Here is a 23,150-nt window from a genome sequence, read left to right on the forward strand (position 1 = left end):
AATGATAAACAATCACAGTAAGCATTGATTTCTTTTAACACTGAACAAGGAAGTTTGTTCGAAGGAAAATAACAATGGGTGGTATCCTGACCACGTTGGAGTATTGAAGTCAAGCGTCCCTAAAGTTACTTTTTTATCTTTCTCGTGCTTCTGATAAAGATTTCCCTTTAGAATCATCTATTACAGAGGTAAAGAAAAAGTACACCTATCCTTAAAGATATTCAATGTAATCTTTCACAGTGAGTGAAAGTAAATTTTGAAGCTCCTTGAATGCCGGCTCACTTGCTTTCAAGAATGCAGGTGTGTCTGAAAAGAGATTGGTTTAAACGCATTCAAATTAGCTACTTAGCTGTATGGTAGAGCTCTATATGGGATTATATTTAGTCCTGCTCCTGCTATTATGGCGGTGGGATCTGTAGGATCCCAGTCCTGCTGCAGGGCTCTACAATAGTCCCGTGCAGGGCTCTCCAGTCCATTCTTTGGTCTTTCTCATGTGGCTAGGGAGCCACAGCAGAGTTCTCATTAATGCATGGTCAGTTTTTCTGTGATCCCTGACCTGCTCATTAGTTTTTACCTTGTGCTTATGCACACAACAATCCTTCACACCTGTGCAGTGTAGGATCAAGTGATTGTATTCACATTTATAAAAGCAACCTATGGACTCAGTACATTTGTTTTCTCTGTTTGGGGACCACATTTATTTATTCTCATATATAGAGAGAAGGGATTTAAATAGTTAATTTGTTCCAGTTCCTGATATCAAACTGGCTGCCCACCCACATTTGCAATTACTCTCCTTTGCTTCCTAATTGAAAATATAGCAGTTTCTGCTAAAGAAAACTTGATTTTTTTTTGTGAATGTTTTTTTTTGTAAACCCAAAGTCAAAAACATGCAATACATTGCTGCAGTGACGAACATAGAAGGAGCTGTACTGCCATGTGTACATTACTTTTAGAAGGTGACCTGTTTGGTCTGTACGCTGTGTAGTAAGGATGTGATTTGAATGAGAGCCAGTTTTTTCCAGTGGGGATACTGTTTAGTTTGTTAGATTTTATTCTGTTTATGGCACTGGCCTTGCAAAAATGATACTGCCCTGAATAAAAATACATAAAATAGACCACATATCTCAAAAAGCTAATTACAATTAAATAGACATGATAAAACATAATGAAAACAATATACAGAGGTAATAAAATACTAGAACCTATCCCATCTCAAAGACTTATGAGAATTATAAATTCAAGGGTACTAGTAGGTTAGGTGAGAAGAAAGTCACAACCCCCAGTAACCATTAATTCCCAAGCTGGTTATCACATAACAGCCACAAGATTAATTTAACGAATGAATGCCTCGAATAAAAAATCTGTATGCAACTCCAATGGGGATGATGAAAAATATGTATAGGTTAGTGAATAAGTGTTGCTTGCCTCTGACAGAGTTACATTTCACATATGGATGCTATTTAAAAAGGTCCCCTACCTCCTTCTATGGTGCTAAATCCTCCTCTGTAGATATCATAAAATTTTCCATCTAGATTTCTTTTTCCTCCTCTCCCCCTTATTCCATATTCCCCATCTCTCTGCCTTATCCATTAGTCCCTATCCCCTCACTAGTCTCACATCTTTCCAGATACACCACAAAATGCACACCTAGAGCCAGATCCTTACTTGGTGTAAATCAACATAGCTACATTGAAGTTAATGGACCTATAAGGAATTGTACGAGCTGGCATGTAATTCCTATAATCCTTTAATTTCTGAATATTTTGTTTTCTCTCCACCAACCCTCTGTTAACATGTTATATTTTTTAATTCTTGTTGTTTAATATGGTATTTAGGGAAAGAAAAAAGTGCTCAGACACATGCAGCTGGTGTAAGGCTTCTAGTACACTTCTCAGTGGCTTCTTTTTGGATGCTACTTCCGTTCTGTGTTACAATGTGTGATATGAGCTGTACTGGCTATACTTACCGCACATAATTAATGACTAATTTTGTTTTGAAATGATTTGCATGTGAAGAAGCATGCACTCCATGTTGAATCTATAACAGAAACATTTCCTTTGCACCTCTCAAAAGAATACGGTAGGCTACACTGTATGACTGAGGAGAATACAAGCTCAGGGTGTGGTATTTCCAGTGAACTGGCAAAATTAAGACCCGATTTCAGCTTGCAAAATGTCTAGTCCGGTTGATAGGGTGTGTGTAATCACTTGGTGAATCAAGCCTACACTAGTATGTCTCCTGGCTCCCAAAGTCATTTCATCATCTGGTACACCAGATAAAATACAGATGTTTCGAGCTACAAACAGAGAGCTCAACCATTTTTTTCCCTTGGCTTGCCTTTCCTTTTAAATGTCTGGAAGCCATACAAGCGCTGTTTCCTCATTTCAGGCCTTGATATGATTTATTAACAAATTCTCAGTTTGGAATTGAATTGTTAGCCCACCAGAGTACCCACAAAAAAAGTATAATTTTAGAAAGTTTTTATATACACACTGTCTTAGTCTTTGGTCTGTGTGCTCATGAAAATTCATGATTCTGGTCTTTCATTTATTCTCACACAAGAAATGGAAGTGAAGGTTAGACATACAAAAAATGTATACTCTACACCCAGAAAGCGATTTTAGTCCTGACCTAGCTACATCAATCTCTCAAAATGTAAATAAATTCTGCCTTCCCATTGACTTATCTCTTAGCATGCTCTGGTATGCTGCCCCTTAACTTGTTTGTCTAGGAGCCAAACTGAGACAACAGTTTTTTGTCTCATGAGACTCAAATGGTTGGTTATGAACCAACTTGTTCAATATGAATGGTCAATTAAGTTACAAAATCCACTGTAACATTCTCAACTACATGGTCTCAGACATAGTCCAGCAGAGATGAAGGTAATGGCATTGTTATTTGTGAGCTGAGTTCAAGGTCCAACACACCTCAGCCACAACCTTGCCTGCATTCACTTTAGCATACTTTTTAATAGAGAAAGATTTTTCAAAGGCACTTGTGGTAGTTATTGAATTAAGCTATGGGGGTTTGGGGATTTTGCCTAGATTGCCACCCTAATGAACATGGCACAGCTAGCTGTGTATTTTGTTTGGTTATAGCAGGGAGTGGGAGTGAAGTGACTTGAGGTTTTTATTCTGTCACTGACTCACTGTGTGACCTGGGACATGTCATTTTACCTGTAGCTCAGTCCTGAATGAATGGGAATCAAATGGAAATATTACTTACTTGCCTTGGTGAAACAAAACGAGATCCTCAGATGAGACAAATTTCCTGTGTCATTATTTATTCATAGTTATAGATAATTGTAACCAGAAGAAAGCATCTAGATGCCAAATAAAAGCAAATTCAGGGCCTCTACTTATATCGCTTTTGCAGATAAGAAATATGCTTCTGTTGGGCACAACACCTCTGAATGGATAAGAAGTACATTTGTTTGGAAACATTAGACAATAATTAGAGATGAGCTACTAGTGGGAACATTTTCTTGTTGCTGCCAACACCATCTGGCAGAAGGATTATATAGATGTTAGTTAATGGCAAGGCCATGTAGATCTCAGGACAGCCATTCTTGTATTTGCTCTTTTAAATCCATATAAATACATTTGAATCAAAAGCAAATTTTCATTTGACTATATTTGTGACTCTCATGTTCACTTTCAATGAGCATCTGAGCACTTGAGCTTTACTAATTTGAATGCTCACACAGGATAAAATTCACATTCATTCCGAGGGTCAATAGCAGGCCTATGCTTCATTGAAGTCCTACTTCATTGAAGTCCTACTTCCTGGTGTGGGACTTACACCGTGCAGAGGACTTGTGCTGGGCCTCTGCACGGCAGTGAATTTAATTTTAAAAAGCCTATTTTAAAGCTTGTTTACAAATATTCACAAAAAGTGAATTCATAAAATTCACAAGTAGCGCTGCTTTGATTTGATGCATAAATCATGCAAACTGGGAATAAAACAATCCCAACACAGTACATAGTGCAAATTACCAATAGTCACTAGGAATTGTTCATTAATAATCTACAGATTAAGAATTATTTGCTGAAGAAATATGTAAATAATTTTACTGTGAACAAATGTGAAAGTACTGTGATCTGCTTGCAGGTAGTTCATGAAAACAAAAAAGATATAAAATGATGTATTTGCAACAAATCATTTGCTCTGCTCCAGTAATTATGATAAAACTCATCAATAGCATTTTGCATTTCAAAATGTTTCACGGACATTAATTAATAACTTGCCATGATCTTGTGGGAGTAAAAATATTATCTCCATTGTATACATGGGGAATCCGAGACAGAGAGAGTTGAAGTGACTTCGGGCAGTCACAGATGAAGCTAATGGCAGAGCCACGGCTAGAATTCAAGAACTCCAGCTCCAAATCCTATGTTCAGTCCATTAGATCATTATGGTTATTCTTAAATTTGATCCATTAAATTACTTACAATATACTCTATACTTCATTCAAAGTGAAATTCAACCCTGTTCAGGGAGCCAACACAGGGCCTCAAAAATAGGGCCTAAACTGGATTTAAATTGTGCATAAGCCTTGGACTCTCTGCCGAAGGGTGAATTCCACCCTCTGTGACCAGATTTATATTCATAGTCCTTATGATTCCTTAACTTCACAATCTACTTAGATATGCGGTAGTTTTATCCAACCTATAGGACCTTGGAAACAAGGGGTTGGATGCCTTTCTAAACATTTCTAATCATAATAGTCCACGGGGTGAAATAAAAGGGATCAAAGGATCTAGCAACATACCATTCCAGAATTTCCCCTCCACTACCATGTTTTTTGGATTCACACACTTCCCGTGGAGTAGCTGTAAATTCTGTTTGCAGCTGGTGCAGTCATCAAAGTTGAGCCCGTCACATGTTGCACAGGTCCTATGGCACTCTTCACATTCTGCAAAGTCCTCATCACTGTAGAAACCAGCTCTGCAGTCATTCACACATTCCCCATCTACAACATAGAAAGCACCTTTAAGTCATAGTATCGCGCACACATATCAAGAACCAGAAGATGAAGAAACGCTTTATACACCTATCCATTCTGGGTGTTGTGATGAACAGCAACATTAATAATACTGTGTGCTTGAGGATTATTAGTGAAGTTTAATCTCTAGTCTTCTTTATGCCGCTTCCAACCCCTGTTGGAAATTCAGGGATACATTTTGACAGATTGTGTGTAGTTTCAGTCATATGATTCCTATTAAAGCCAATTGGAAATGAACAAATTAAAGTCAATTGGGAATCCTGCAGCTGAGACCCATCACAGCTCCAAAACTGTATTCTTTAGATTCAGCACCCAAGATTAGACTTGTATATTTTGAATAATCCTGGCTACTTGAGATTGGGGAAGGTATATATCCCTGATCTCATTCTGAGGCAATTTAAGAAACACAAACAGAACAGTAGAATAGTGTGAAATTTTTGTTATGCCTCCCCCCTCCTCACCCCAGCCCCTGGTTTTAAATTTTATTGCAAACTTTACACTCAGCCCATGTCCTTATAGAAAACTTCACAAACCTTTCAAGCCATTCTCTACCAAGGTTTAAGTAGAGCTGAGTCTATCTCAAAATACTAACACTCACTATCTTATAAAAGTTCAGATCTAGATTTGAATTTTGTGATTGAACCCTAAGATCCGATTCCAGCAAATGTGTGGCCAATATTGAGTGAACCTGGGTTGATTCAGATCTTCAGCTACCACAGTGAAGGTGCTTGGATACCATGGTGATGTTCGGCAGTTTAAACACTAAAATAGTTAAGATAGATTCAGGGCTAGTTTGAGCAAATCTGAGGTTCCTTGCAAAGCCCAAAATTGAATTTGACTTCCTTCCAATGCACACAGTCAGGTAGGGAGCAACAGGTCTTGTGTTTGCAATTGGACATACAAATGGTAATATATAGGTTTGCAGAGGGAGACAGGAGAAAAGTTGATAGGGCTTTCAAATTAAACAGGAGAATGGAGGAGCTTACAATGTACACCAGCAATGGTCATGGTAACCTTGAGGCAACCTTGGTCTCTCCTGTATCATGACAGAGCTTTCTGTCAGCGTGAAGCTGTGCTCCATAGCACCCAGAATTGGAGGGGTGAGTGTGCCATATGTTGGGGACTACCTGTAGCTCAGGTTTGGCAATATTGTCTGAATTAGTCCTGGTTGCTTCATAGTTTTATGAGGAATTCTTAGTTTTGTGTGAGTTTGATATGAAATTTAGTTGTTTTAACTGGGTTTTGCTCAGACAATTTGAGGTTTATTTGTTCAGACCTGAAAGTCAAAGTTAAGCTAGAATGTGCAAAGCCACACAAATTAAAAGCAAAGAAAAGGTTTGCTTCATTCTGTCAAACTAAAGCCACCTCATTTCACATAGCTCTATCAAATAGAAATCTTTTCCTGTACGTGCTCAAAGAGAGGGGATTGAAGCCAAACACTTGTTAAAAATAAAAATCCCGGTTGGAATTCATAGTCAAACATTTTGGGACTTTTGAACCAAAAGATCCCTTGGATTTACACAAAGGGCCTGTTTCTACAAGGTGTCCTCAATTCATATTGACGTCTATAGAGGATGCTCAGGAACCTTAGAGAATTAAGTCCAAATTTTGGCTTTTAGTGCAAATCGTTTTTGAGATGGCATATATATGTTACCTGTTACTTTGCTTACCTAAGAGATAAAAGCCTTTTTTACACCAGTAGCACTCATAGTTGTCACAGCTGATGCAGTTTTCATCACATTCTATGCACTGAAGAGTACTCTCATCATTGTAGGTGTTCTCAGGGCAGTTCTTATAGCAATGCTGCTTATACCTAGTGACAGAACATTCTTAGTCAATTTAATAAGTCTGTGTGAGGTCATGGAGTTCATTTTTGTCAGTGTGGTGAACAGGCATAATTCCTAAGCAGATGTAATACAATTACTCACAAACTAAATAGCTACCTAGTTCAACACTACTCTACAAGCCAGGTTTGTTAATATTATGGTTCTCAAATATACTTGTAAAGTTTGATTTAAAAAAATTGATGCATACAATTGTGTGCTTAATTTGTACATTTATTGCAGTTGCTTGATAACTGGCCATCTGAACATGCATAACACCATATTTGTACACACAGTCATATATGTGTATACACAGATTCATAGATCCACAAATTTTAAAGCCAGAAGAGACCGTTGTGATCGTTTAATCTGACTTCCTGCATAATAGAGGCCATAGGACTTTCTTGAATTAATTCCTGTTTCAAGTCCAATAGCTGCTGTTGAAATACAGCATGTCTTTTAGAAAAAGGTCCAATCTTGATTTTAAAATTTCCAGTGATCCAGTATCCAGTACCTTTGGTAAGTTGTTTCAATGGTTAATTAACCTTACTGTTAAAAATGTGTGTCTTATTTCTAATCTGAGGATGTCTAGCTTCAACTTCCAGCCATTGGATCTTGTTATACCTTTGCTAGATTGAAGAGCCTTCTACCATCAAATTTCTGTTTCTTATGTAGGTACTTATAATCAGAGGTCAAATAAATTCTTAACCTTCTCTTTGGTAGAATAAGTCAATTGAGCTCCTTGAGTCTATCACTATAAGGCATGTATTCTAATCTTTTAATCATTCTTGTAGGTCTTCTCTGAATCCTCTCCAATTTTTCAACCCCCTTCTTGAATTGTGATCACCAGAACTGGACACAGTATTTCAGCAGTGCCAAACACATAGGTAATATAACCTCCCTAAGCCTACTCAATATTCCTCAGTTTATACGTGTAAGGATCACATTAGCCCTTTAATCTCAGTGTTGCACTGGGAGCTCATGTTCAGCTCATTATCCACCATGGCCCCCCAAGTCTTTTTCAGAGTCACTCCTTCTACAGATAGAGTCCCCCTTTCTGTAGGTATGGCCCACATTCTTTGTTCCTAGATGTATGACCTTACATTTGGCCATATTGAAACACACATTGTTTGATTGCGTCCAGTTTAACAAGTGATCCAGATCACTCTGTATCAGTGACCTGTCCTCTTCATCATTTACTCCAATCTTTGTGTCACTTGCAAACTTTATCAGTGATGATTTCGTTTTCTTCCAAGTCATTGATAAAAATATTAAACAATGTAGGGCCAAGAACTGATCTTTTCTGAAGTCCCTCTAGAAACATATGCTCAATGATGATTCCTTGTTTACAATTACATTTTGAGACCTATCAGCCAGTTTTTAATCTTGGATATTACTTAATCTACAGCATGAATGTTGAGGATTGTAATATGTATTTTCTAACTGCAACATTAAATTAGTCACAACTGCAAATACTTACTACTGGGCCCTGTAGATAGTGGATATCAGATGTAGCATATATGGGGATTAATCCTGGAATTTGCCAACTGGTAAATTTCCAGGATCCAGGTACCGAAAGACAAAGACTTCCTCAACACAGATGTGAGGCTGGATACTTGCCATTTTCAATAAAGTAAGGCTTTCCCCCAAGAAGGTAAACAGGTAGGCTATTGTTTGTTATGCCACTGGCTGCTCATCTCAACAGCTTGACAGCATTAGCGTGCTGGATCTGTTTATTGCCATCACTGAATATCAGATGTCAGGCATGAACCTGCTCCCTCTGGGGATTTTGCCATTGACTTAGGTAGGAGCAGGAAAAGACTAAAACAACCTGATTCTGCTTGGTGATAAATTTCCTCAATGCTTGTTATGGTCAGTGGGAGTTAAGGCCAAGGTGTTAAGTATCCTCAAGTGATAATACTTTGCTTTAGGGTTTGAGGGAGTCTCCCCCACACCTATGTTTGCCCCCCTTTTTAAAGTTCTTCAACCACCCTTCTTTGTTCAAGCAGCAACTAGAAGCTAACTGATATGGCATAACCTCCATTACCTTAGGGAGCATTGTTTTTGGTTCAGAAAATGTAATGACACTAAAAGAGTTGAACTTACATATAGTAATTGTGGACGCATGCTGTGCATATTCTTGGGTCACCTGGAATTAAAAAACAAAATTATATAAATGGTACTCTAATTTGAAAAACAAAATGCTATACGTGGCAAAGTTTAAAAATAAATTATTTTCTGACATTGCAGTTATGAGAGATGGGCCTGAACTGGAATCTCAGATCTGAATCCCCTTCAGTTTTGAAGTAATTTCTTCCCAAAACCAGATTCTGGCCTAAATTTTGAAGTGACTAGTGATTCGGAGCACCCAACTTAAGACACCTTAAAGGGGCCAGCTCTTCATAAAACACTGAGCACCCATCTTCTGAAAATCAGGACCCTTCAAAGGGTCTTAAATTGGGCACCAAAAAGTTTAGAGACTCATAATCACAAGTCACTATTCAAAATGTGCTTTTGGCCTAATTCTAGTTACTATAAAGGGAAATTCTCAGCATGACATTTTTAAAAGCAATCTTTTAAAAAATATGAATAAGCACTGAAAGTTGCAAACCGTGATTTGCATGAATACGTATCTGCAGACTCATGCAAATCAGGGTTTGCACACATACATTTGTGCCCAGGTCTTTGGGGTTAGAAGAATGTCTGTACAAGACTGCAAACACTATTTTGTGCGAATGCTTCTGATAACTTGATCAGATAGAATTACTACTGGAACATGAACATTCTCTGCTGTTTGCAATTGGTGCAGCAGAGAACAGACACAACAAGGTGTCATTATTCCCTGTCTTGTTTCAAATCAGACAGGGGTCCAGTTGGGGTCCCAAACGGACTATCCACCAGCTGTAGTTTGCCTGAGTGTGGTGTGCACCAGTCACATTCCCTCCCTACTCCTAACACACCAACTATGTCCTGGCCATGGTGTAGGAGCGGGCATATTTGGCTCTACACTCACTGGGGACTCTCCCACATGAAGGGAATTCTCACCTGGGTAGTTGCAGATGGTTTTGATGCCCTTTGCCTTACCTAAGCAACCCACCGGTAGCTGTGAATGGGCTGAAGAATTTGGAACACTAAACTTTCAGCATTTTAAAACAAGAAGTATAAATATTGTAAATACTATTACAAGAAAGCTGTGTTTAAATTCCCAGAATGGGGTGAAGACAGACCTGGAGCAAGAGATCAGCACAAGTCCAGTGTGTTCATAAACATTCTGCCATGAAATATATGTAAATTCGTTTCTGGTACTTCACAGTATGCTTAGGTCCAGATTTTTAATGACCCTACTTTAACCGTGTTGACAGTATTTCCTTGTACATAAACTGCACCTTGCAAATGCACATATACTAGCCAGGCACACACTTACCTGTTTTGCACATATACCTGACAAGTCATTATTGAAGCGTGAGGTTTTTCCCACAAAGATTGCATGCTTGTTGTAAATATACTCCTTCATGTTTACAGAACAAATAACAAAAGCAACCACTTACTTCAGTATTCTTTGGATTAGGTTTTTCTAATGTTGATAAAGGAAAATACTATTAAAATATTTAAGTACTTTCTCTAGAAAGTAATTTTTTATCCTCAATGTAAGGTATTTAATTTGCCCAGAGTTTCTTTTGCATGGTTTCTGAGAGCAGAAATGAGTTCTATAAGGAAATTTCCTCACAAAGACATTTTCTAAAGTTGTTTGTTTTCCCTTCTAGTGTGTATGACATTTCTTCTTGGCACAGAGGTTTATGATAAATCAGGGTAGGCTAGTGTGTATATACTTATGTACAGAATATCAGGACGCCAGATATTTGGGTTTGTTGTTAATATTTCAGGTGAGGTACCACCAGTCCCAAGAAGTCATTGATGGAAACAGATAGGTATTGTCTCAAGAACATTCTGAGAATTTGTGGGGATCACTTGGAGTTTTACTTCCAAAGTCTTCAGATGCTCTCTCCCTTTCAGGAGTATATTAATTTGTTTTCATGTATAGGAGCTCTGTTTTCTCTGGCTCTGTGGGATGTTCTGGAGAAAGTGGTCTGTCTTGATTATCCACTTTTAGTTCTTTCTTTTGTTATCTATATTTGGCATTCCCTAAATAGATGTCTCCTAGACAAATTGAGAATATAATTACAAACATAGAATTTTTTTGGCTTTTAGTAAAGAGAACAGAAAGGTGAACATTAAATAAGTTAGTTGCTTAGGCAGATGTTTAAAAAAATGAATATTTAAAGAGCATTCCATTCTTGATCTTGTCAGGCAAGAGCGTATTCAAGGATAAAAGGGGAACCCTTCCTGAAACAGTGCTAGTTGCCAGCTTCTTACATTCCTGTGAAGGTGGATGTGCTAATAGTAAATACCTTGTCAGGAGGCTATACCCATCTTTGGGAAAAGCTAACTTTAGACTGTTTCATTTGGAAGGTGTTTGGGTTTGAATCCTATATGGAGGCCTCCAGGGTGAGATCCGTTGGCAGATTTTCAAACTGCTAAAGCCGGAAGAAGAGTGTATCACGATTCAAGGAGGTCAAAGCAAAACTTACAGATGTTTTGTCTTCCCTTTGAAATGACTGGCAAACAGAGTTATGTATTTTTGCCATTTCTCTCTGATATCATAATTTGCTGAGCACCCTCAATGCTTGTTTACTCTATTGGGAGGGAAAGTTACTGAGCAACTCACAGGAATAGGCCCAGTAATTGTATACATGACAAAAGAATGGATATAAAAAGGGTCAGTGTTGATCATCATTGCTATGTAAGGTTTTGAGAACTTGGTTTCTGTTCACATCTTTCAGTAGATACTTATGTCTCCTCTCCTCTCCTTGTGTAATTATATAGCAGGGAACCACAGCCTGTCAGAGGGACTTCTACAGCAGGCTGTTGAGCTACTATCTATCAAACTGTAAAAAGAAAATTATTACAGGGAATGCATGTCTGGAACTGTAGCTAGTGATAACGACCCCTCTGAAAACACACTAATCATTTAATTATTAATTTTTTTTGTCATTCAGAGGAAATTATGGGGTTATACTGTCAGGGGTAAAGTCATACTCATCTCAGTTCTTTCATTTTTTTCTAGTTAAAACTATTGGAGAATCCAATCATATATTCAGATTTGCAGCCTTTGTTAAACCAGTGTGACCCAAGTACAATTGTCTATTGATTTGGTCACTCCATTAAATCATTTGTTAGAACTTGCTACAACATTATTTGTTGTCTGAAAATTATGCCAATTAAAATGGATACTTTACTGTTCTATAGTTGGGCAGCTAAAGCTTCTGAGTTAAAACTGTTAATATGCTATGGACCTTGGATAAGAAAGAAATCCAAAAATTATAATTTTATCTGATGGCAGGCAGAAATAAAACATGGCTCACACGTAATCCTGTAATATTGAATTAGCCATTCAATACAGATCCCGCTTTATATCTTCCAAGTTGTTTGAAACCATCTTTGAGAGAGACCCTATTCTGGAAGAACTTATTGAATTAAATTCTTCTCAAACATGGTTCCCTGAAAACTTGCCAGACTAATACTAGGCTCAATTCTTAGCTAAAACAAACATGAAAGGATTCTGAAACGGATGTCCATGTGTTCACATCATATTCAATCTGAATTTAAACATCTATGTGGGTAGCTATAAAAGGTCTGGGTCTCCAGAGAGTAAGCAAACCAGTAGAGGTCTCCGGTTTCAGGAATCTTTTTTGGCATGTGACTACTAATGATTGATCTGCATATTATCCTGATATTATCAGTGTTATTTCCAATTCTAGTGGTACTCACCCCACTTCTTTTGAAGCCAAAAGCAAAGCACCCATTGATTACAATGGGAGCAGGATTTAACCCATTCAAAATCTATGGTCAGATTGTGCCCTCAGTTATGTGTGCACAACTCCCATTGACTTCATTGACTTTGCGATTTTGTTACAGAGACGTTAGCTAAGTATTCATCACCTAGAGTTCATGGAGAAAGTCATGTGGTTTCCCTCCCACTTTGTAACCAACTGATTCCTTCCTCCCCGCCCCCCACTTTCTCTAGCACAATAAGGCTGGAGTAGAGACACTATTTGGTGTAAAAATAATCTCTGTTTTGATATAAGAAAAGTACATTAAAAGATTAACTGTTGGTCAAAAGTCGAAGACTCTAATTTCAATTGTAGTTCTCTGGTTTGGGAAATTGTTTGGTGCCTTTTCTATTCCTGAAGAGAAGTACTGACATTCATGTTACAAGCATAATGGCATTTTGCTGGAGGAGTATTTATGTTTGAATAAATAAAGTTAAACTGAAAGGGATTTGTAATATTACCATAGAGGCTTAAATAGATATTTATATGTGTTCATGCATATTAAAAATTAAGTCCAAAGGTGTTTTGAAAATCCTGGTGATGTTTCATTATGTCTGTTCACAGTGTTTAGCCGGGGTCTGATTCTGGAAACATTACTTACATTACAGGTCCTCTGTACTGAATTTCCCCCATTGAATATAATTACTCACTCAAGTAGTGCCATCAAATTAGAACCAGATCCTGAAATGACTCAAGAGTACACTTAACTTTATGCACTGTGAGTATAATTTTATGCACTTTTTGTTTTAGCTTTCCATTTGTTTATTAACTATCACTTTTTAATTAAATTGCTTGGAGGAAAAATTAATTGACTCGCCTTGAGCCTGCAATGTATTAAGCACACCCAGCTCCTCTTGCAATCAGAGGGAGATGAGGTATTCAGCGCCTGGCATTATCAAGCCCTTGCTCTCCTTTTAAAATTTAATCAAAGGTAATGGCTAGAAATGATTTGATATTACACTATGGTCTTCCTTTAAGAATCAAGATTTTGTAATTGCTTAATTTCAAGTTATTGCTAGTTTTATTGCCTTTTATGTTTCTCTGAATAATATCATGAAATAATATGAAAACAGTACTGTAAGCTTTAATGTGTCACCGATGAGTATAGTTATATTTTACCACTCTAGAATTTTTTTTACTTTTACTTTATTGGCTCTCAGTTAAAACAACTGAAACATACACTGCTCTCATAATGGGAATGTTGACTAGAGAGGGGCCCAAACCAAAATGCCAGCACCCAGGCAATCCCCAAACTTTGGGAAATATCAGACCCAAGATTTATTGCTTGGGTCGTCTCTGGTTGTGTGAAAGGTTTGGTTTTTTTCTTCCATTTTTGTCCCAGTTTTCTTTTTTCATCTTTCTCTCTTCTGTCACACTATCTGTTCTATCTTCTTTCTCTTCCTTTTTTTCTTGACGCCATTTCACCTTTCTTTGGGTGGCCAGGACACCTGAGAGCCAGCCAGGTGAGAAAGGACATCAGCGTATAACAGCAAGAGAGAAGGCCAGATTCTGCTCTTAATTATGGTGCTATAACACAGGACTAACTTTAATTTTGATTACTGTGGTTTTATTTACAAAACAAAAAGAAAAAGACATGGTCTTTGCCCCAAAGATTATACAGTCTAATTTGACTCATGATGTAAGGAAAGGTTGTAATGAACAATAGAGGAGATGAGGTATGAGAAAACAAAGATTATGTGGTTATTCAGTGTGTTCCATGTAATGGTTCCATAGCTTAAGAGGGCAGCGGGTCTCAGGAGTGAGTGATAATAAATTCATGTTTTTCAGCAACAGGGAAGATCTGGATTTTTAGGAGGCATTTGAAATGAGAAGAGGTTGAGTGGGAGGAAGTACTATCAGGTGGAATAGGTCAGTTGACTTAATGGATTTGATTTATACTAGTTTGCAAAATAAGAATCTGGTCCAAAATGTGCCAATCCCTGATGTGATGGGTTATACATGAACATAAGAATGGCCATACTAAGTCAGACGAATGGTCCATCTAGCCCAGGAACTTGTCTTCGTACAGTGGTCAGTGCCAGATTTTTAAAGGGAATGAATAGAACAGAATAATTGTTGAGTGATCCATCCCCGGTCGTCCAGTCCCAGCTTCTGGGAGTCAGAGGTTCTGGGGTTGTGTCCCTTACCATCTTGGCTAATAGTCATTGATGGACCTAGACTCCATGAATTTATTTAATTCTTTTTTGAACCCAGTTATACTTTTGGCTGTCACATGTCACCCATAATGAGTGCCATAGGTTGACTGTGCGTTGTGTGAAGATGTATGTACTTCCCTCTGTTTATTTTAAAACTGCTCCCTATTAATATAATTGGATGACCCCTGGCTCTTGTGCTATGTGAAGGGATAAATAACACTTCCCTATTCACTTTCTCCTCACCAGTCATGATTTTACAGACCTCTATCATATGCCCCCTGAGTCATCTCTTTTCCAAGCTGAACAGTCCCAATCGTTTTAATCTCTCCTCATATGGAAGCTGTTCCATGCACCTAATAATTTTTGTTGACCTTCTCTGTACTTTTCCAATTCTAATACATCTTTTTTGAGATGGGATGACCATAACTGCATGCAGTATTCAAGGTGTGGACGTAGCATGGATTTATATAGGGGTATTATGATATTTTCTGTCTTAGTATGTATCCCTTTCTTAATAGTTCCTAACATTCTGTTCACTTTTTTGACTGCTGCTGCACATTGAGCAAATGTTTTCAGAGAACTATCCACAATGACTCCAAGCTCTTTCTTGAGTGGCAACAGCTAACTTAGATCCCATCAATTTGTATGTATAGTTGGGATTGTTTTTCAATATACATTACTTTGCATTTATCAACATTGAATTTCATCTGCCATTTTGTTGCCCAGTCACCCAGTTTTGTGAGATCTCTTTGTAACTCTTCACAGTCAGTTTTGGACTTAACTACCTTGAATATTTTGTATCATCTGCAAACTTTGCCATCTCATAGCTTAACCCTTTTTCCAGATCACTTATGAATATGTCGAACAGCACTGGTTGCAGTACAGATGCCTGGGGGACACACCACTATTACCCTCTTTCCACTGTGAAAACTGACCATTCATTTCTACCCTTTGTTTCCTATCATTTAATCAGTTACTGATCCATGAGAGGACCTTCCCTCTTATCCCATGACAGCTTACTTTGCCTCAGAGCCTTTGGTGAGGTACGGCTTTTTTGAAAGTCCGGGTATGCTATATCACTATATCATCCTTGTCCACACGTGTGTTGACCCCCTCAAAGAATTCTAATAGATTGGTGAGGCATGATTTCCTTTTACAAAAGCCAGGTTGACTCTTCCCCAACAAACCGTGTTCATCAATGTGTCTGATAATTCTGTTGTTTACTATAGTTTCATCCAATTTGCCTGATACTGAAGTTAGGCTTACCAGCCTGCAATTGCCAGGATTGCCTGTGGAGCCTTTTTTGGTGTTACATTAGCTATCCTCCAGTTATCTGGTACAAAGACTGATCTAAGTGTTGGCTTACATATCACGGTTAGTAGTTTCACAGTTTCATAAACCAAAACTACATATAACTGTTATACACCAAAACTGCAGTGGGATAGCTATATATCTTGTCTTCAGTCAAGTACTTCTGCTAGCAGTCAAGGGATGAATCCCACACAAGACCTTTCTGATCTCTTTTTTACAGAGAGGAATTAATGGCTCAATCTCACTCCTGGTGAAGTTAATGGCAAGAATCCAACAATGGGAGCAGGAGCGGGCCCCTAAGTGAGAGGATAAGCAGAGAGTATACACCATCAATACAACTATAGTAGCAGTAGTTAGTCAGGGGTCATTGAAATAAACCACCTGAAAATCAGAGCATTCAGAATGGTGGTTTTGGGTTTGTCTGGAGGTTATCAGTCATAAAAATAGAATAAAAAGGGAAATGTCTAACTTGGGTGAGAGTATAAAACTATAGTCTGTTTTTGGTATTTCAGAAACATAATGAGAGGAATCCAAGCAATATGATAGGTGCATTATTTCTAAAGCGAGTTTCATATGTATTGAGATGTTAGGGCTATCATTCATGTTTGAGAAAAACTGTATTGTACAGAAATACATATCTCACTGGGCTAAAATCTGATACCTTTAATCATGTTGAACAGTACATTACTCCACAAATAATTTCACAGAAGTCAATAGGACTAGTGGTGGAGTAAGGCACTACTCAGTATTAGTAAGGGTATCAGAGGGCAACACTACAGTCCTAATCTTGCACTCCAGAAGTCCAATGGAGTTTTGCCATCGACTTGAATGGCAGCAGGATCAGTCTGTCCCCTGCTATCAAAAATGTGTAGCCATGGCAAGGCTTATATCAGGGGTAGGCAACCTATGGCATGCGTGCCAAACGCGGCATGCGAGCTGATTTTCAGTGGCACTCACACTGCCCAGGTCCTGGCCACCGATCCAGGGGGCTCTGCATTTTAATTTAATTTTAAATGAAGCTTCTTAAACATTTTAAAAACCTTATTTACTTGACATACAACAATAGTTTAGTTATATATTAGAGACTGATAGAAAGAGACCTTCTAAAAACGTTAAAATGTATTACTGGCATGCGAAACCTTAAATTAAAGTGAATAAATGAAGACTCGGCACACCACTTCGGAAAGGTTGCTAACCCCTGGCTTATATAATAAACAATTTAACTTCCCTTCCATATGCAGACAGTCCCAGAAGATTTGCATTTGCTTCAGTCAGTAAGAGGTTCCATAAATGCTCTTCCTTATGCAAAGGCACAAACCCAAAGCCTGCACCTGTTTGTAACTGTTTAAAGAAGTAGGTGCTTGTGAATAACACTTGGGGTGAAGTTGCTGAGAGGTTCATTGTTAAATTTTACATATGTTTTCGTTCTTTGATAAACCTCATAGAAATAGCAGAACACACCAGCAACAGATCAGCAAGAAACTCTTCTTTATTGTTTATTTCTACAGAGAATTCTGGCTTGAAGTGGCTGCTGACATATCACAACTTTTAAGCTAGACTGTTAAAGTGGAGCATTTGTACCTTGCAAAGCCAAGCAGATTTCTAACACAATGACTGCCCTCCCACTCTCAGACTGATTCTATGGTTAAACGGTTTAACGAGAGTCTAAAGATCCGGCTTCAAACCTCCAATAATCAGAGGGTAAAATTCTGCTCTCAGTCACACTGTGAATCTGTAACTCAATGAAATTGATGGAATCTTACCCATGGAAATGAAAGCAGAATTTGGCTCAGATTTTGCCAAAACCCAACACGCTGAGGAGCCAAGGCTGAACTACTTTGTGAATACTAAAAAATGATTTCAGCTCTGCAGATGCCAAGCTGGAAATAGTAAAGAGGCTGTGCATCTAAAACTGCTGAAGGTCTAGGTCAAATTCATCCCTTGAATAAATCCATTGACTTAACAGGCTTTCCTCAAGCATGAATTGACCCAGAAATGTTATTTCATGAAGAAATAAAACACTACAAAAAGAGTCTTTAATTTACTGATTCTTATTAGATATGTTTAATATTATAAGCACCTAAGGAAAGTCTCCATGCGAAGATACTGTTGGAAAGACAACATCCTTGAATCTCATGTTCTGCCTACACTGAAATGTCACTGCTGAAAATCAAAAAAAGTGTTCCAAATTTACTGGGTATTATTTTTGGACAGATTGCATTTCCCACTTAAGAAGCCAGTGCAAACAAGACCTATTATCTGCAAAGCTAAAACCCATCCTGTGAGATTAACATCTGGAGGAAGATTTACTCTAAGATAAAAGAGGATCTTTGTAGTAATATTCTCCGTATTTTGAAAGTCTTTGCCTATTCATCATCAGAGATATCTTTAAGAAATGAAGTTTTGCTTTGTGCTTCTTAGGTTGCTATGAGAACTAGATCACTTTCTATTCGTTAATCAAGAACGCAACAGCCAGAGTCCCAATTTGCACCTGTACACTTGAATCTTTGTTCATAGTGCTGCCCTTGAGCCATCTCATGGGTTCTTTAAATCTTCTCCAAAAACATTTTCTCTCACTCCAGCTCCATTATATTCCATTTTTCTCCATCTCATTCTGTGTAATGGCTTTGTAGAGTATTTTGCAAGTGATTCAGTCTTCCTTCTCTGTTTGTTAGCTCCTTGCAGCCAAGATTGATTTGGATGGCCTTTGACAGCTATTCAGATTTATACTGGTGTAACTGAGGCATATTTGGCCCCAAATGCTTATATCTGAGTTTGTTCTTCTAGGAGTACCGCCACTCAGAGTGTTTCCGTATTTATTCTTATAAAGAATGCTTGAACGAGAACAATGTAGTTGCTCATCTGTCTCTTTCTTTTTTTTTTTGTCTTGATGATCACTCCAGTTAGTAAATATTGCTGCTCTGGTTCCTGTGTTCTCAGAGGTGATATTGGAAAAAAGCTCTTGATGCAAAGGTCTTAAGGGGCAAATCCTGCTACCCTTTCCATAGGCCCGGAGGGACCTGGGCATAGCAGAACTTGTAGAGTTTTGCTACACAGATGGTCGGCAGGTTTTGAGGCATCTGTTTAGGGATAAACATTCCAACAGGACACAGCACGCAGTTATGCAGGGGCTTCCTTCATACGATAGCTGTGGAAGGGGTTTATGGAAGTGAAGGGAAGTAACTTAGCTGAGGGGCTGACGGATTGGTGAGCTCATGGATCCACTGGCCATTCTCTCATGGGAGTGCACTGGCTGGTTGAAAATAAAGTATGTATCCTATGGGCTATATTTTCATACATAGAATATAACTAAAACTACAAACCATCAGTACCTTCCAGCTCCGCAGGCATCTTTACTTATACTAATTTCAGAGACTCTATAAACAGTGAAATAAAATGAGCCACGTTCTGCAGTTCCACCAGAGTAACTCTGTTGACTTTAAAGGAGACGTAGCACAGTCACTTTCTGAAGAGCTAGGGTAGATCTCTGTAGAAAGTTTAAAATTCATTGTTTTTAAAAGAACCTGGAGAAACTGAGACAATGAAGCAAGCTCTGATTCTGGGAGTGGATGGTACACGCCCTCTCATCAAAAATCAAATGTGATCCAATTACAAGAATAACAAAAGGAACACAAGGAAAGTTGTGAAGTCTTGGCTCATGAAAATTTTAGGATTATTACAAACAGGAAAAAAAAAAACTCTCCCAATCTCTATTGCTCCCCTGACTTTCTGGTTGAATGGTTGGTTTGGTGAAAGTTAGAGAATTCAGAGATCAAGAAGGACTTCAGTGCTTATGGTCCATCACTGACCTTCGAGCAATGGGATATGCAATATACCTGGTGCTCTGGGATTGATTTCCTCCATGATTTCAGGGTGCCTCTCAGGCTTAATTTCTTGTTGCAGGCTAGTGTGCATTTCTGGCTTTGTTCATCTCTCGGTGTGCCACGATTTGCATTAACCTTGTTATTTACAATTGCAAGAGACATCGGGAGGAAGGTTCAGGTCTGGGTCTGTGGGCATTGTATTGTGCATTGGGCCCACATGCAGGTGGCCAGGTCAGCGGGTGGATCAGAACTGAGCTTTGAGACTGAAGTCATTTGCCTTTGATAGTTTGGTAGACAGGGGAGGTGCTAGGTCCAGCACATGCCTTGGTTGCACTAACTGATGTCTAAGCTATAGTCACCTGATGTTCACCCACCTTGGTGAAAATGACTTTGGGAATTGCACTGGATTAGATTTAAGGCTTATGATACATAGAGATGGAGAGCTGATTTATCCAGTTATAGAGTCACACTCAATTGGTTTGGTCAGAAATGCTCGCAAGGTGTGTGTGATGCAGTAGGGGATGCAGTAGCCCACACTGACAGAACATGAAAATAATGTGAACCATGAGGTAGCCAGGATAATTTTGGGAATTGAGGGGTGGGGCATGATGATAGCTGATAAAATGGGCCTGAGTTCTTTAGGGAGGACAGAGTGCATCTGTCAGATGCTGAGGGGAGGAGCAACATTTGACTCGATGACCTTAGGGAATGTGTTATGCAGGAGATGGGTATCAGGCATGTGAGGAGTGTGATGCTACTTGCTGGTGCTCTCATTGGCTGGTTTCCAGTGTGGGTTAAGGCTAAAAGGGCCAGCTCCCTGAGGTAAATGAGACCTAGGATTGCACTGTTGGACCTTGTGCTCATGGGGGGAGGAGCTTGAAGTCTTTGCAGGCTGAGGCTCCCCCCACCCTGTCTTGCAGCTTCTTTCACTTTACCCCTCTGCCTTTCTCCCCCCCCCCCCCCCAAACAACCCTCCACTTGATCTTTTGAAGGGCAAAAATTGCAGGCTCCATAGCTACAATCTGTTACAAATAGTCCAGCTCTAGCCTGAATTACTGCCTGAAAGAGCGACTTGGTATCTGTGCCTGTTTGCCAAAGCAGAGAGATCTTTTAATACCTTCTCCTCTCTTCTAAAGTCTGTCTCTGTGACACAGCAGCATTTCTAATGTAATAACACATACATTCTTGTCAGCAGCTCATGGAGCATGCTCAGGGGATTTCTCCAATGTCATATTTGACGCTACTGGCTACATCTGACATCGTTTCCTTCATTTCTGGCTCCACGAGAGATTTAGGATGAATTGTAAGAACCACATTGCCTGGGCCAGGGAACTTGAGACACACAATTAGGTACCTCAGGTTCTGTGTTTTAGGGCCTTCTTAGATAGCATCCACAGAGGTAGGCTTATTAGCTGGACAGTATTCTTAGTATTAAAATTAGCAAATGTGTCTGTTATGCCACTGCCATCAGGCAGCAGCAACAGTTCTCATGTAGACCCACTTGCAGTATCAAAGAGGGAATCGCAGAAACGGGAAATGCCACGATACACAATGCACCAGTCCTAAAATTTATTTACGTGTTTGGTGGCATAATAGTAACCATTGTTCTGTGAGCTGCCACCATTCAGTGTAGTGAAGCAGAGAACAAGAGGATTCATGTTTGCCAGCCAGGAGTCAGCAGAGATGATGATGGCAAAAAAAGGAGAGTCTTTAACTCCCGCATATTATTCCAGTGTTGTTACAGGACCAACCCCCCCACCCCTCGGTGGGAAGATGAGGATTCAGTATGAATGTAGGTTTTCTATAGCAGTGAGGCTGCAGTAGTTGCCATAATACATGGCCTGGTGAAAGAGCCCGTCTCCACTGCACCAGCAGAATTCTCTAGCACTCAGCCTGGTAATTTACTAGTGTTGTGCACTAGGATAAGAATTAGGCTTAAAACTATGGGTCTGCTTTCTAGGTCTCAGTAAAAATGGCTATTTAAAAATATGGATTTCACAATACACTGCATGATACCTAGCAGTTGTAGCTCTCATTGATACCAGTGCACCCTAAATGCATTATTAGTAATGTCTCTTTTTGGAGCATTTTCCTATAAATGGTCTGACTGGTCTGTAACAGTGTCTTTTGCCTTATCACTGCTGTATCTGTTTTAATAACATCAATACTTTTCCTCGCAAAATGGCTTATTATCATTAATTAAGTTTCAGAATACCTTTGTGAGAGAAGTAAGTGTCAATACATCCTTTGACATGTGGAGAGTGAGGCAGAGAGAAGTTAAGTGACTTCTCTATTCCTAAAACTAGACTCCTTCTTCCCCGTATCTCAACACTGGGGATCGGGTTATTGTGCAAGCATCTGCCATCTTCATCCGTCTGAGAAGGCACCAAGGTCCATCTGCCTACCACCTTCTTTGGGCCAATCCATTCATCGCTTACTTGACTTTCCTCAAGATCTTTCCTACCCTCTCCTGCCATGTTACCTTCACCAGATCCTAAATCTAAGCTACTGAAGTATAATAGCTGACAGAAACTGAGGGTAAAGTTTGATCCTGAAATATTACATTTATCTTTGTTGATCACTTGTCATGAACTGTGACTAAGAGATTGCTGATATAGGTCAGTCAAGACATAAATAATTAGCTACCAGAAGGTTTATAATTTATGTCTGGTCACAGATAAAGGTAAACAGAGATAGATAGAAATACAGCAGACCCAAGTTGTGGCAAGCAAGAATTCTGCCCACAGTCTACTAGCTACACACTCAGTTCAGTTATCATAATTAAGCTGACCCTATTGAGTATATTTGAAGTTACATGCATTACCAAAGAATCACAGTTTATAAAAAGAAAAAAATCAGTTAAACCCTTGTGATTTGCTGAAGGTAACAAATCCATCAATCAACAAGCTTATTACAATGTGTTTGTGATGTATCTCGCTTTTTTATTTCATTAGGTTCCTATAAGTCATCCAGCAGTCAGTAAAAGCTGTGGTTCACTCACAACCCAGCGTTGCAGCAGGATAATAATAGTTAGCTTTTAGATATTGCTGTTCATCCATAGATCTCAAAAGACTAAACAAAGGATATGTATCATTACTCATTTCACTGAAGAGTCTGAATCTTTTTGTATATCTAAA

General features: G+C 38.8%; 1 protein-coding gene across 1 annotated transcript in view; it reads right to left on the minus strand.

The window, feature by feature from the left end:
* The window catches only part of PCSK5 (proprotein convertase subtilisin/kexin type 5), a 299,090-nt gene that overhangs the window by 21,554 nt on the left and 254,386 nt on the right, over positions 1–23,150 (minus strand). The window contains exons 25-27 of the mRNA XM_077816394.1: positions 8,938–8,980; positions 6,679–6,821; positions 4,775–4,975 (exon numbers count right to left, since the gene is read on the minus strand). Of these exons, the coding sequence (XP_077672520.1) occupies positions 4,775–4,975; positions 6,679–6,821; positions 8,938–8,980 (387 nt within the window). The remainder of the gene's footprint in view (positions 1–4,774; positions 4,976–6,678; positions 6,822–8,937; positions 8,981–23,150) is intronic.

The sequence above is a fragment of the Eretmochelys imbricata genome, chromosome 5, assembly GCF_965152235.1.
Source record: "Eretmochelys imbricata isolate rEreImb1 chromosome 5, rEreImb1.hap1, whole genome shotgun sequence".
Classification (NCBI taxonomy): Eukaryota; Metazoa; Chordata; order Testudines; family Cheloniidae; genus Eretmochelys; species Eretmochelys imbricata.